Source organism: Petaurus breviceps, unplaced genomic scaffold (genome assembly GCF_028583685.1).
Source record: "Petaurus breviceps papuanus isolate PSGF00001 unplaced genomic scaffold, PetGlider_PUasm1.0 129, whole genome shotgun sequence".
In the NCBI taxonomy this organism is placed as follows: domain Eukaryota; kingdom Metazoa; phylum Chordata; class Mammalia; order Diprotodontia; family Petauridae; genus Petaurus; species Petaurus breviceps.
This window is the reverse complement of record NW_027185665.1, coordinates 6,035,797-6,048,034: the sequence shown is the minus strand read 5'-3', so window position 1 is coordinate 6,048,034 and position 12,238 is coordinate 6,035,797. Positions and strand designations below refer to the sequence as shown.

The 12,238-nt window shown below is 37.7% G+C and overlaps 1 protein-coding gene across 1 annotated transcript in view; it reads right to left on the bottom strand.

Annotated features, from left to right (window-relative positions):
- Positions 1 to 1,004: 1,004 nt before the first annotated feature.
- Positions 1,005 to 12,238, bottom strand: part of LOC138173214 (phospholipid-transporting ATPase IC-like) — a 165,792-nt gene continuing 154,558 nt past the window's right edge. Inside the window, exons 25-28 of the mRNA XM_069103121.1 lie at positions 9,864 to 10,109; positions 9,129 to 9,267; positions 7,977 to 8,107; positions 1,005 to 2,831 (exon numbers count right to left, since the gene is read on the bottom strand). Of these exons, the coding sequence (XP_068959222.1) occupies positions 2,607 to 2,831; positions 7,977 to 8,107; positions 9,129 to 9,267; positions 9,864 to 10,109 (741 nt within the window). The 3' untranslated portion in view covers positions 1,005 to 2,606. The remainder of the gene's footprint in view (positions 2,832 to 7,976; positions 8,108 to 9,128; positions 9,268 to 9,863; positions 10,110 to 12,238) is intronic.

Here is a 12,238-nt window from a genome sequence, read left to right as displayed (position 1 = left end):
AAGGGAAACTGGGGAGTCATCATCTTGCTTGTTGTACCCCAACAAGTAGATCGGACATTGCAGGTGTTTTCCCAGGTAGCTAGGACCCACTTTGAGACGGAGACTGGAAGACTTACTTCATCTCTACCTCCCCTTCTCCACCCCTCCAGGATACAAAAATTACCCTTCAATAAATCTTACTAGGATACCAGTTTTGTTCGAAGTTCCTTTCCTTTCCTTGTGTGGCCACCTAATTACAACAAAAACCCTCACTTAAACATCTTCTGTTAAATGGAAGGCCATAAAATGAGATGAAGAAATTAATTAACTATTCACACACACTCCATAGTACAAATTCAATGGCTTACTGACTATTACAATAGAAAAGGCATGATCTAGGCTTTAAAAAAAATCTTCATCCTTAGGGCCTGCACACAGTAGATGCATGGTAGATGTGTGTTTAATTACATTGTTTTACAGGGCAAAGCATGGTCTGCTCCCATTATATTTCTCCTAATGAGTTTACAATACTGATCAGTTTTAGATTTTTTTTTTGGTGTGTGTCATTTGAGGCCATAAACCTATCTGTTTCTTTGCAAATATATCATTTACTTGCCTGGTTACTGAACCCCATTAAAAATATGTATTTTGGAATCAATCCAACTTGCTTCAGTGCCTTGTGATTACCTAGAGATAGCAGACTACAGGTGTCACCATCACCCCTAGCTCATAGAAGATGGAACCCCAGCTAGTATCAGTGGCTTACACAAATTCACGCAGGTAGAAGGGCAATCCAAGGAGCTTGTATCCTGGCCTTGGACTTCAAGGCAATTGCTCCTTCCACTCCACCATCTCATAGTAGATTCGCTTCTGCATTAAAACTCTCAACTCCTCCAATCTCCAGCCTCATCATCCTATATGAACTATACTTTACAGAACCCATCCAAGCATCAGATTCCTTCTTCTATATTTATAATCCAGGGAAGCTTCATACGTCTGTGAAAAGATGATCATTTTCCAAGATATATTACTAAAGCATTTATTACTCTTTAAACAAAATATGTACACATAAAATCTCAGATTTACAGATAAAAGGAAATCATTTTCCATAGCAATTTGCATATTCAGATTGTTAATATTGCACCCTACGGTATGTCTTTGACACATTCGCATTGTCAATCTTCCCCACATTCAATTACCACAGAACAGAAGAGAAATATGAAATTGACAGAATTGTACACTCAGTTTACCTTTGTTTAAAAAAAAGTGAATTTTACATTCTTTTTTATTCACATGATAAAGGAAAAGTTGTAAACTTTCTTTATTTCCACAAAATGAAGAACTATACATTCTCTTGTCGCACCTGGAAGAACTATATACATTTTTAAGCTCTTTAAAAGGAATTAACGTGACAGGCAGATATTTTTAACATTGAATAGCAGCGTGTTGGTAGAGGGCAGTATTGGTGAAACATTAGATCTTCACTAGCAAAAGAAACTAGTGTACATTCTCAACAGAAATGAGGAAAGCCTTTGGACAAAAATCTTTAAAGGATGCTTCCCATAATTAAACTAAAATGGTAGTTTGAAATGAATACATACTAACATCCTTCGAAATGTGGTTAATCACATCCTTTTCTTTTTCTCAAGGCAACTCTAGAAACATCCAAGTGATAAAGAATGAGGTCTCTGTTACTCATTTCTCTTATAAAAAATACTTTATAATTATATATAGACAGGCACAAAAGTTTGCTTCTCAAAAGAAAGCTCTGCAAAAATACTTGATTTATCACTATTTTCCACATGTACGTAGTTGTATTACAAATAAAAAATATGTAGATTTTCTTTTTAGAAAAAAAGGTTTTTACAGTAGGACTTTAGGATATTTTCTAAATGACATGCTTTGAGAAGATTAAAAGTTATTATAATGAATTGTATTAGACTTGCACGAAAAAGAAACAAAGGAGACACGTGCCAAATTCAATGGACTTTTTGTTTGGATTGCACTAATTTGTTAAACCAAATATTCCAAAAACAAGTGAGTGTTAAACTATGCAGCCCAGTTATGACTTTGCAGAGGCCTTCAGAACCCTCAGCTCCCAGATAAGGAGTATTTAATCATACTCTTTTCCTGGTGTCCTCTCGAGTGAAAAGTCATATTTATATAGTGGCCTAGAGAACTTAATAAGCATTTTGATTATTCGTGTTGCATATTACTGACAGGAGACATTAGCTTTAATTTTGTTACACATCATGTGTATTAACTATATATAATATATAATGCATATATTATATATATATATACATATTTGCTGTTTCGAGTGTCACATCACTATGAGTTTAAGGTTTGAAAAAATAAATCCTTTGAGTAACAAATATCTTGGATAATTTCATGACTATAAATGTTTGACTAAAGGAATTAAAAAAATACTCATACTTGGCTTATCTAATTTTTAATAGTCCCAACCAAGTAGTTATTCATGTATAAAGGTTTCTCATCCTCAATGTCCCTGTGTCAAATTCAATTTTTTAAAAAGTCCTGAGAGTTGGTCATAAAAATATATATAAAGGTATATTTTTTCTTTGTGCAATTACTCCAGTAAAACTATTCCCATGGAAGAATCTGCATCAGCTGTCTACGGTTCGTCTGTATTCTGCAGTGCCATCTGCTATGATCGCATCCAAGGGTGATCGCTTTTTGCGTATGCTGCGTCCTGAGGAGATGAGGTCAGCATATCCCCGCTGATGGGAGAAGGCGTAAGCAGAGCGACGAGATGATGCTCCCCGGAGAAACACATTTTGCCTCCGTTTCCACTGCTCTTCTGTTTTATATTTTTTACGACTTTTCTGAATCTGCAACAAGGAAATGAATGTATGAGGTTAAGGCTGATGCATCATTTGAATGCCCTCCTAGGACCTTCCACAAGAAGTCTTTCTTAGTCCTCCTCCATCTCAGTGCCTTCTCTCTGGAATTGTCCAATTTATCCTCCATATGTCTTGTTTTTATATAGTTGTTTGCATGATGTCTCCCTCACTAGACTGAGATGCTTTATATCAGGGACTGGTTTTTCCTTTTTTCTTTCATTGAATCCCCAACCCCTAGCACAGTGTCTGGCACAAAGAAGGTACTTAATAAAATGCTTAATAAATGATCAGGCCTTAGAATCAATAAAGCATAAAAGAAATCAGACTGTAGGCAAGAATTAAAACAAAGGCACAAATGCTAAAATATATAAATCATAAAATATTGGAAAGTGTGTAAAGGGTAGTAGATATTTTGCACTGGCTAGAACAGATTTTTTTTTTTTTAAACAGATCAACCACTCTTGGTTTAAATTTATTTGTAAGATGAGATGTAGACAAGAAAAACAGAACACTCTTCTCAGTTCAGATTTTTGTTTTTGGAGGCACTTGGGGTTAAGTGACTTGACCAGGGTCACACAGTATCTGAGGCCATATTTGAACTCAGGTCCTCCTGAATCCAGGGCCAGTACTGTATCCACCTGTGCCACTAACTGCCCACCTCAGTTCAAATCTTATAAAATTTCAAGCAAGAGGAATGTCATTTTAAAAATCACTTTAACATATACATAGGCTATATTCCTTTCCTTCCTACGAAGTTTTGACCTAATGTTTGGCCACTGTCATGTTTCCCTTCACTTTTACCATTGAATCTGTCCTTCTCTATACTTGTCAAGTTCCAGCTTTGGGCACCTCCTATTTATATGTTCCACTCCTAAGCTGCCTATTGCTGCTGATAGAACATGTAAAACCATGCTGACTGGTGCACTATACATTTATGCTGTCTAATCTCATGTGGACTAGAAGTACCCATAGTAATCCTTTTATTCATCCTTTATTGACTCTTCCATATCCCATGCAACAGTTATTCCAAACCTTTCCCACTCATTTTGAACACTCAAGTGTTTATCCCACTGTCTGAAAAGATGGCCTTATCTTCTAGTTTACTGAGAAAACTGAAATTATCATTTTGAGTGCCTTCACTCCTTTTATCCTCTTTACCCTGATAACATTTCTATTTCTTTACACTCACCTTTCCTGTTCTTAGAGGATAAAGTGGTTTTCTTTACTGTCAACATAAAAAATCCCTCTGTTTGTACTTTGATTATTGATCATTTTAGCTCTTCTCTCTCTTTCCATACATATACACACATACATACGTGTGTGTGTGTGTGTGTGTGTATACTTCAACCCTGTGTTCAAATATGACCCAGTTTCCCCTTTTCTTCAGGACTGAATATATACTTGTATTTCAGTCCCATATTTCCAAGTAACTGCTGAATAACTCCATGGGTATGTACTGTCATCCCTGTAAAAGTGACATATTTAAAAACTGAACTCAATTAAGTATTCATTCTTCAAATAGGTGCCGTATGTGCACTCGGTTTTGCTGTTGTGCACTAAAGGAAGTACAAGGTCTCAGTAAGCCATGGTTGCTGCTCTCTTGCATCTTACAAAGTCTAGCAGGCAGTTAACAAACCCATAGGGCTAGAAAATGAGATATTACATGATGAGTACATTGAAAAAGGTATGAAACAAAAAAAAATACTATGTGACGTCAAAGGGACAAAAGATTACAGAGTGGAAATAAGAATTTAGGAACGTCTTAGTTGTACTTCTAGGGAAACTGACATCATTACAAAGATCTGTGGGTAAACAAGGTAATGTCAACATGAAGAAACTATGGGGAAATGTGTTATTTTGAGAAAGAATGCTGTTCCTAGCAGGACAATGGAAAGCACCTGACTGACTTGCAGTACTTGTTCCTAATATGAGCCAACCACAATTTGGTTACTGCAGCCCACTGACCATGTCTCTCAATTTCCTAACATTTTACTTCCTTCTTCTAGGATTGTACTGTTCTCTCCCAAATCTCCTTTCAATTGTGTGTGTGTGCAGGCGTGCATGTGTGAGAGAGATGAGTAATATTTATTTCAGATGTATTAGCTCATGTTTGTACCCTGGAAAATGCCAGGATATCAGACCCAAAACATGAATTGCAAATAGCATTCCTACATCAATTGGCAGAGTAGCAGATGATAAGTAACAATAATAAGTACCAATCTTCAACTAAGAGCAAAATGTTCATCTTTCAGTTCTGAACTACCTCCAATTTATCCCTTTTCTTCCCAACCTAACAGTAAGAATACAAATTGACCAGCTGTACTCCACTTCAGAGAAGTACATGGCTGTGAATCCTGTTTGGATGTTCATGATCAAATTTGCCCATTATGTACACAGGTAAAAAAAACATCCTTGGTAAGTCTAGTAAATGTAGAAATAAATTCTTTAGTAGTAGAGTGACAGAGATCAAGGAAATATTCATAGAAGAGGTGATGGTAACATGGATTTGAAAGGATTGATAGGCATTTTACAGACGAAGGTAGGAAGGGAATCCTTTCAAGAACAGGGAACAGTATATGAACTAAGGCAAAGAATTGGAAAGGAGAGATGTGTTCAGGGGCAGAGAGAAGACCATTATGGCTAATGTATAAATTATATGGAAGGAAATAATGCAAAAGACAAGGAAAGACAAGAACCTGACAAATTGTAAAGGGCTTGGAATGCCAAGCAAAGTAGTTTGATCTTTATTTAGGAGTCAATAAGGAGTCATTGTTTATTTATTTTTTTTAGCATACCATAAGATTATAGATTTATATCTGGAAGAGACCTTGTAGGTCATCTAGTTCAATCTCCTCATTTTGCAGATAATAAAAGTGAAGCTCTTAGAGGTTAAACAAACTGGTCAAGGTCACACAGGTGGTAAATGATGTAGCTGGAATTTGAATGTAGGTGCTCTGACTCTCTATATAATGTTCTTTCTATGGCCCAACATTATCTCCCAGAGAAATGACCTGATTATAAGGAAGATTATTCTGGCATGGACTGGAGGGGAGCAAGGCAAGAGTAAAAGGGGAATGATCTGACAGGAGACCAGCTGTAATCATCCAGGTAGATGATAATGAAGGCATGTACCAAGGTAGAAGCACTGGGAGTAGAAAGGAGAGGTGGAATATGAAAGTTGCTAAGGATTAGCAATGCATAAGAATTAGTGAAAGTCTGGAGAAGTGAAAAAGAGGTTAGAGTGAAAATAACACCAATTTAAAAGCTGGGAGACTCAGGGAATTGTGGTTTAAGCAGAAAATAATGAGCTTGCTTTGAGTTTGTAGGTATGGGGAGCCATATTGCTCTAGAGCACAGGAAGGAGGTCAGGGCTGGAAATACAGCCTTAGGAATCATCTAAACTGGATGAATAGATTGAAACTACACTAGCAAATAAAGTAAACGAACAACAATAGCAAAGAGGGCAGTAGAGAGAGGGAAGAGAAACAAGGGAAAACCTATTTTAAGGAGACAGAAAGAAGAGAAGGAGTAAGGAAAGGAAACTAAACGAGTGGTTGGAAATGGAGGAGGTGAACCAGGAAAGTTCAGCGTCTCCTTTGTTGACAAAGCATCCTATTGAGTAGACTTAAGTGACATATAGGAGTGCTGGATATGCTGCCAAGAGGTCAAGGACAAGGACCAAAGAAACACAATTGGGTTTGGTGCTTAGAAGGGCAGTGCTGATTTTCCAGAGAGCAATTTACAACGATGGGGACAGCAGCCAGATTGCAAAGGGCAGAGGTGAGAGTGGACATAGAGGTATACTGTGTAGATGATTTTCTCCATAAGTTTGGGAGTGAGGGGGAAGAGAAACAGAGGAAGGGAAAGGAAAACTTGTTTTTTTTTTAATTAGGGAGACATGTAGGAAGATGAGGAGGAATCACTTGGAAAGGGAGAAGATTTCCTCCCCATAAATAATTATTTCTATTGGTGAGACAACCTCCTTCCCAGAAATGCAGGCAAAAATCTGTCATGTTTGACTCTTATCTTTTTCTCATCACTCCCCACCACTTCCACCCATAGTTAATCAGTTCCTAAATTCCACTCAATTTGTGTTTTTATACCCCTTTCAGTCTTGCTGTTACACTGCCATATTCCTTCCTCTCCCTCTTCCTCTTCATAGCTAATTAGTTCCTAAATTTCATTGAATCTATATATTCTCTATTCTCCCCCCACCCCACATACACACATCACCAGGCTTGTTCTACCTTGTCTTAATATTGCAAAAGAGTGGCCTGTCTCCTAGCTAGTCTTCTTCAAACCAACTCTTCACACTGTTACTAGAGAGAATCTTTAAATACATGTTTGTTCCCCTCAACACCCTGCGCAAACATTTTGAGTGGCTCCAAATAAAATATAAATGTTTCAGCTTGGCAGTCAAAGCCCTCCACAGTCTGGCTCCAACCTGTCTTTCCACCCTTACCTCACACTATTTACCTTTACCTGTTCTATCAAACTGTACTCCTTTATGTTCATGGATTTGTGCCCTATACTCTCCAGCCTCTTTGCATGGGCATATCCCAGGAAGAGTCTCCCTCATTCCTGCCAACTGAAGTCCTTCAAGTGAGGGGCCTCCTTTTCTATGACACCTTCTCTGAGAGGCCCTGCTGTGCATAGTGATCTCTCTCCATGCACTTATCACATCATACCTGGCATTTTACTCATTTATACCTATCTTATCCCCTTTCTTCAACTATATGCCCCTTGAGGGCATTCACTGTTTTGTTTCCTCTTTGTGTTCCTAGTACCTAGTATGGTGCATTGCATATAGTGATGTTGTTCAGTTGTTTTTCAGTTGTGTCCAACCCTTTGTGACACCATTTGGGGTTTTCTTGGCAAAGATACTGGAGTAGTTTGCCATTTCCTTCTCCAGCTCATTTTACAGATGAGGAAACTAAGGCAAACAAGATTAAGTGACTTGCCCAGGGTCACACAACTATTAAGTATCTAAGGCCAAATTTGAATTGAGGAAGATGAATCTTTCTGACTGCAGGCCATCACTCTATCCACTGTGCCACCAAGCTGCCCTTATTGAATATAATAGATGCCTCATAAATTCTTATTGAATTAAAGAAGGATTATACTTCTACCTACCTTGTCGCTTTCTGATGGCCAGATTGTCATACATAAGAAACGTAAGGCAATAATGGGAAGCAAGCACACTGCAACTGTTAAAATGATGGTTAACCAAAGATATGGCTGCCTCAGGGCATTTGGAGCAGTTCCTATGAAGAATGATAATAGAAAGAAAATTCCTTGTCATTTGGCAATGACATCCTCCCTATTATCTAAAAACCAGAATCAACTCCTGAATATTCATGACTAGAATGGGCATAGCTGATTTGTTGAAGCCAGGATACTATCTCCCCCCCAAACTCCCACAGCTCTCAACACATTTCCATGGAACACATAATAATGAAATATCAGCCCAACAAAGTAAAATGAGTAAAGTAATAGGTAAATGTGCTTACCCTTACCCTCCATGACCTTTCCAGGGAAAAAAAAATACCCATTTTAAAGCTTTTTAGATTACACACAATACTGTGTCTCCTGTTATCATGGATAGAACTGAGTTGACCACATAACTGAAAAATGCTCAGAATAAAAAATAAGCCTGTGTTGTTCTAACATATGGGAAAATCAAATTAAGTTCTTCATCAGGGTTTGGTTTTTTTTAAAGGACTGACTGATTTATAGTTTTGGTCAGATATCATTTTGAAGCTTCAATTAACATTTATTAGGTCTGGGAAAATGATAATACTAATTCAGAAATAAAATTAGTAATCTGATACAAACAACCAATTTAGATGCAATAATTAGCATCCCTTAAGGCCAATTTTGCCTGGTTATTGCTTTGTATGTTATGATTTTAAGTTCAAAGGAATCATAGAATGGTCTTTTTTATTTAACTTTTGCAGTGCCTCTAATTACTTAATGAACATAGTGAGCAGTTTCTGGTAATTGTGAGGCCATTGGAATGACTTTGTATCTGAACAAGGATGAAACAACAAGACTTGTCAATTTCAGAGTCGCCACAGGGAAAAGGAAATTTATAGCAAATCTCTTATAGAATCTTAGAATTTAAGTAGGTTTTAATTTTTTTAGTTTGAACTAGATTTTTAAAGAAGGAAACAATCTCTAGGACCGCTGACCAATACAGCAATATACAGAATTTATTCCTTTTAGAAGCTGAAAAAAAAGAGGCATTTTCTTGTAATTTATGTTAGGAATGTAGAAAGAACTGACCTGTGAATTGGAAAGCAGATGGGAAGAGAACATGGATTCCTGCACTGTGAAAGTCAAACATGATGCCAAAGTAAAGAGCAATGCTCCCAAAAATGGAAAAAGCATTCACAAAAGTCCAGTAGGAAGTATCTAAGCCGATCTGTTGGTAAGGCAAAGAGAAAACAGTGCTCATTTAGCGGTCAGTGAACAATAATAGTAACATTCAGCTAAGTGCTCAAAGGCTGCAAGGCCCCCTATCTACCTCCTCTTACTTGGTCTGCACAACCCCCTGGAGAGTCGGCAGAGCATGTGTTATCATCTCCATTTCTCAGGAGAGGTAACTAAGACTCAGAGACATTAAATGATCAAACTTACACAGCTAGTGAAGAGCAAACTTAAACCTGAACCCGGGTCCTCTGACTCCAGGGTCAGGGCTTTTTCTTTCTTTTAAGAAAGAAAGAATAGATGGGTCTAGAATTTAGCAATTTGGATATGAATTAATTTGGAAGCTCTTCAGCCCCAAATCAGCCTTAGCATCCTTAATTGCCTGGAGAAAAAAGGTATGAACATTATATTCATGGTATAGAAAGTTGGAGAGAGGATAGAAGTTCATGCCTGAATATACATAAATGTGTGTAATATGGATGATATAGAAACATATTATTTATTATATCAACATATGTTATTCAACTAATTGAAATTATTCAGCCAATTCTGCTAAATTATCCCAGAAATTATTCAATTAAATCTGCTTACCTGAAAATTGACTGTTATTGTAAGGGCAGATGCAACCGTAACAGCAAAGGATTGGTAGTCTGAAGGCGCCTCCCCGTCTTGCCCCATGGTTTGTAGATAAGCTCCGTATGGTATGAAGAAGAGGATCAATGATGTCAAGATTCCATGGAACAAGCTGATGAAGAATTTCTTATAGTTAAACAATGAGTCTCTCTGTCCTACTACATATAAGCTGGGGAAGCGGAGACTCAGTTTGTCACTCACATCCTTAAGAGAAAAATAAAATAAGAGTCATTAGCCATCAGCACAAAGGAGGTCAATGCGACATTACAGTGCCCAGGTCAGGGACACAACTGGTGGGTGCTTTATATATATATGGTAGATGGTTTCCTTTCTAGAGTTGTGAAGTTTGCTAAAACACATTTTTATTATATTTACTCTTCACCTGCTTCAACCTGCTACAGTATTCAAAGGTTTTATTGTCATTTTTTCTATACCACTTATTTCCCCTTAACTAACCCCATCCTTGTAACAAAGGAAAATATTTAATTAAAACCTGCTGACAAAGAAACCGCATCTGACAATATGGAGATACCACACTCCACAACTGCAGTGCCCACCATTCACCAAGACTGAGAATGTTCACTGCAGTTCAGATTTTTCTTTATTTTTTATTTTATTTTATTTTTTTTAAAGCAATAGGGGTTAAGTAACTTGCTCAAGGTTACACGGCCAGTTATTTCTGGGTGTGGTGCTAAGTATCTGAGCCTGGACCCTGATCCAGGTCATCCCGACACTGGAGCCGGCGCCCTTACTCGCTGAGCCACCTGGCCGCCCCTAAGCAATTGGGGTTAAGTAACTTGCTCAAGGTTACATGGCCAGGTGTTTCTGGGTGGGTGCTAAGTGTCTGAGCCCGGGATTCGATCTCCAGGTCTTCTCAACACTGGAGCCGGTGCTCTTACTTGCTGTGCTACCTGGCCGCCCCCTATATCTTTTAAAGATAGCTCTTTATTTTTACTTTTTGTCTTTTTTTTTTGGAGGGCAGGGCAATTAGGGTTAAGTGACTTGCCCAAGGTCACACAGCTAGTAAGTGTTAAGTGTCTGAGGCCAGATCTGAACTCAGGTCCTCCTGACTGCAGGGTCAGTGCTCCACTCACTGCGCCACCCAGCCACCCTGAGATAGCTCTTTAAGGAGCTTGCTTTCTAAGAAGAGATAACTGGTCATCCCCATCAAACAAAATTTCTTATTGTCTTTAGGAAAGTGCATAATCAAACCAATTCCTCCATCTAGTTTATTCACCCTTCTGAAAAAAGTCTCCAACTTGCCTTTCCCTTTAGCTATTATTTCTCTAGATTTTTTGGTTTAATTTTATAGTGAGGATGTTGACATGGATATGTTTTAGTTACTCTAGCAGTCTGTTAATTCAGTGATTGTCGGATATAGGTCACATGTCAAATATGATGATTACATTTTTTTTTGATGACAAGATAAGGGTTTTTGTGTTGGACAACACCCTCTGTTCCTTTCTCCACTGTTTTTCCTTTCAGAAGCATGGAGGAAGCTACACTAGACTCAGGATTTTTTGTTTTTGTCAATCTCATTCGTACATATCCATAACCACAAAAATCCATACAAAACAAACAAAAACCCCACACATTTTGGTGATGAGAGCTTCCATGGTTTGCTTGGCTGGTGGTTGGATGGCAGATATATAGTCTATTACTGGGTGTGTTCTTGAGATGTCTCTAGTCCCTTCCAGATTTACCTACATAGTCTTCTAAGATAACCTACATAAATTCTTTTATTCCAGTGTTTTATCATGGAATGGTGGCAACAGTTGGGGTTTGAGAAGGATATATTAGCAGTGGTACAAGCTTTGGAAAATTCTATCAAGATGAAAAGAATTCTGGGATTAAATTTAGATAAATATCTTATACCAGACATGTCAAACCCTCAGCCATATCCACAAGGAAAACTCCCCAGTGACTCAGACTCACATTAAAAAAAAAATTTAAACACTGGAGAATGTTTAACAAAATTAACTATAACACAACATAATGTTAATTTGTAGTTTTCCAAAGTTAGCATTCAGTTGCAAGGAATCTGTTTTTATTTGAGTTTGACACCACTGTTTGATACTATATCCAAATGGATGTGTCCTACATATGAAAGGTCACATCATTAAAAAAAAAAAATAAGGATAATGGAAGGAGGCACTTTGCTCAACTAAGGATAGGTGGGACCAAACAATGAATAGAGACAGCCATAAAAGAGTACACTTTTGATTATATAAAATTAAAAAGCTTTTCCATAATCATAACCCAATTCAGTTAGGTTAAGAAAAGCAGCACTTGGGGCAGGTAGGTAGTGCAGTGAACAGAGCACTGACCCTGGA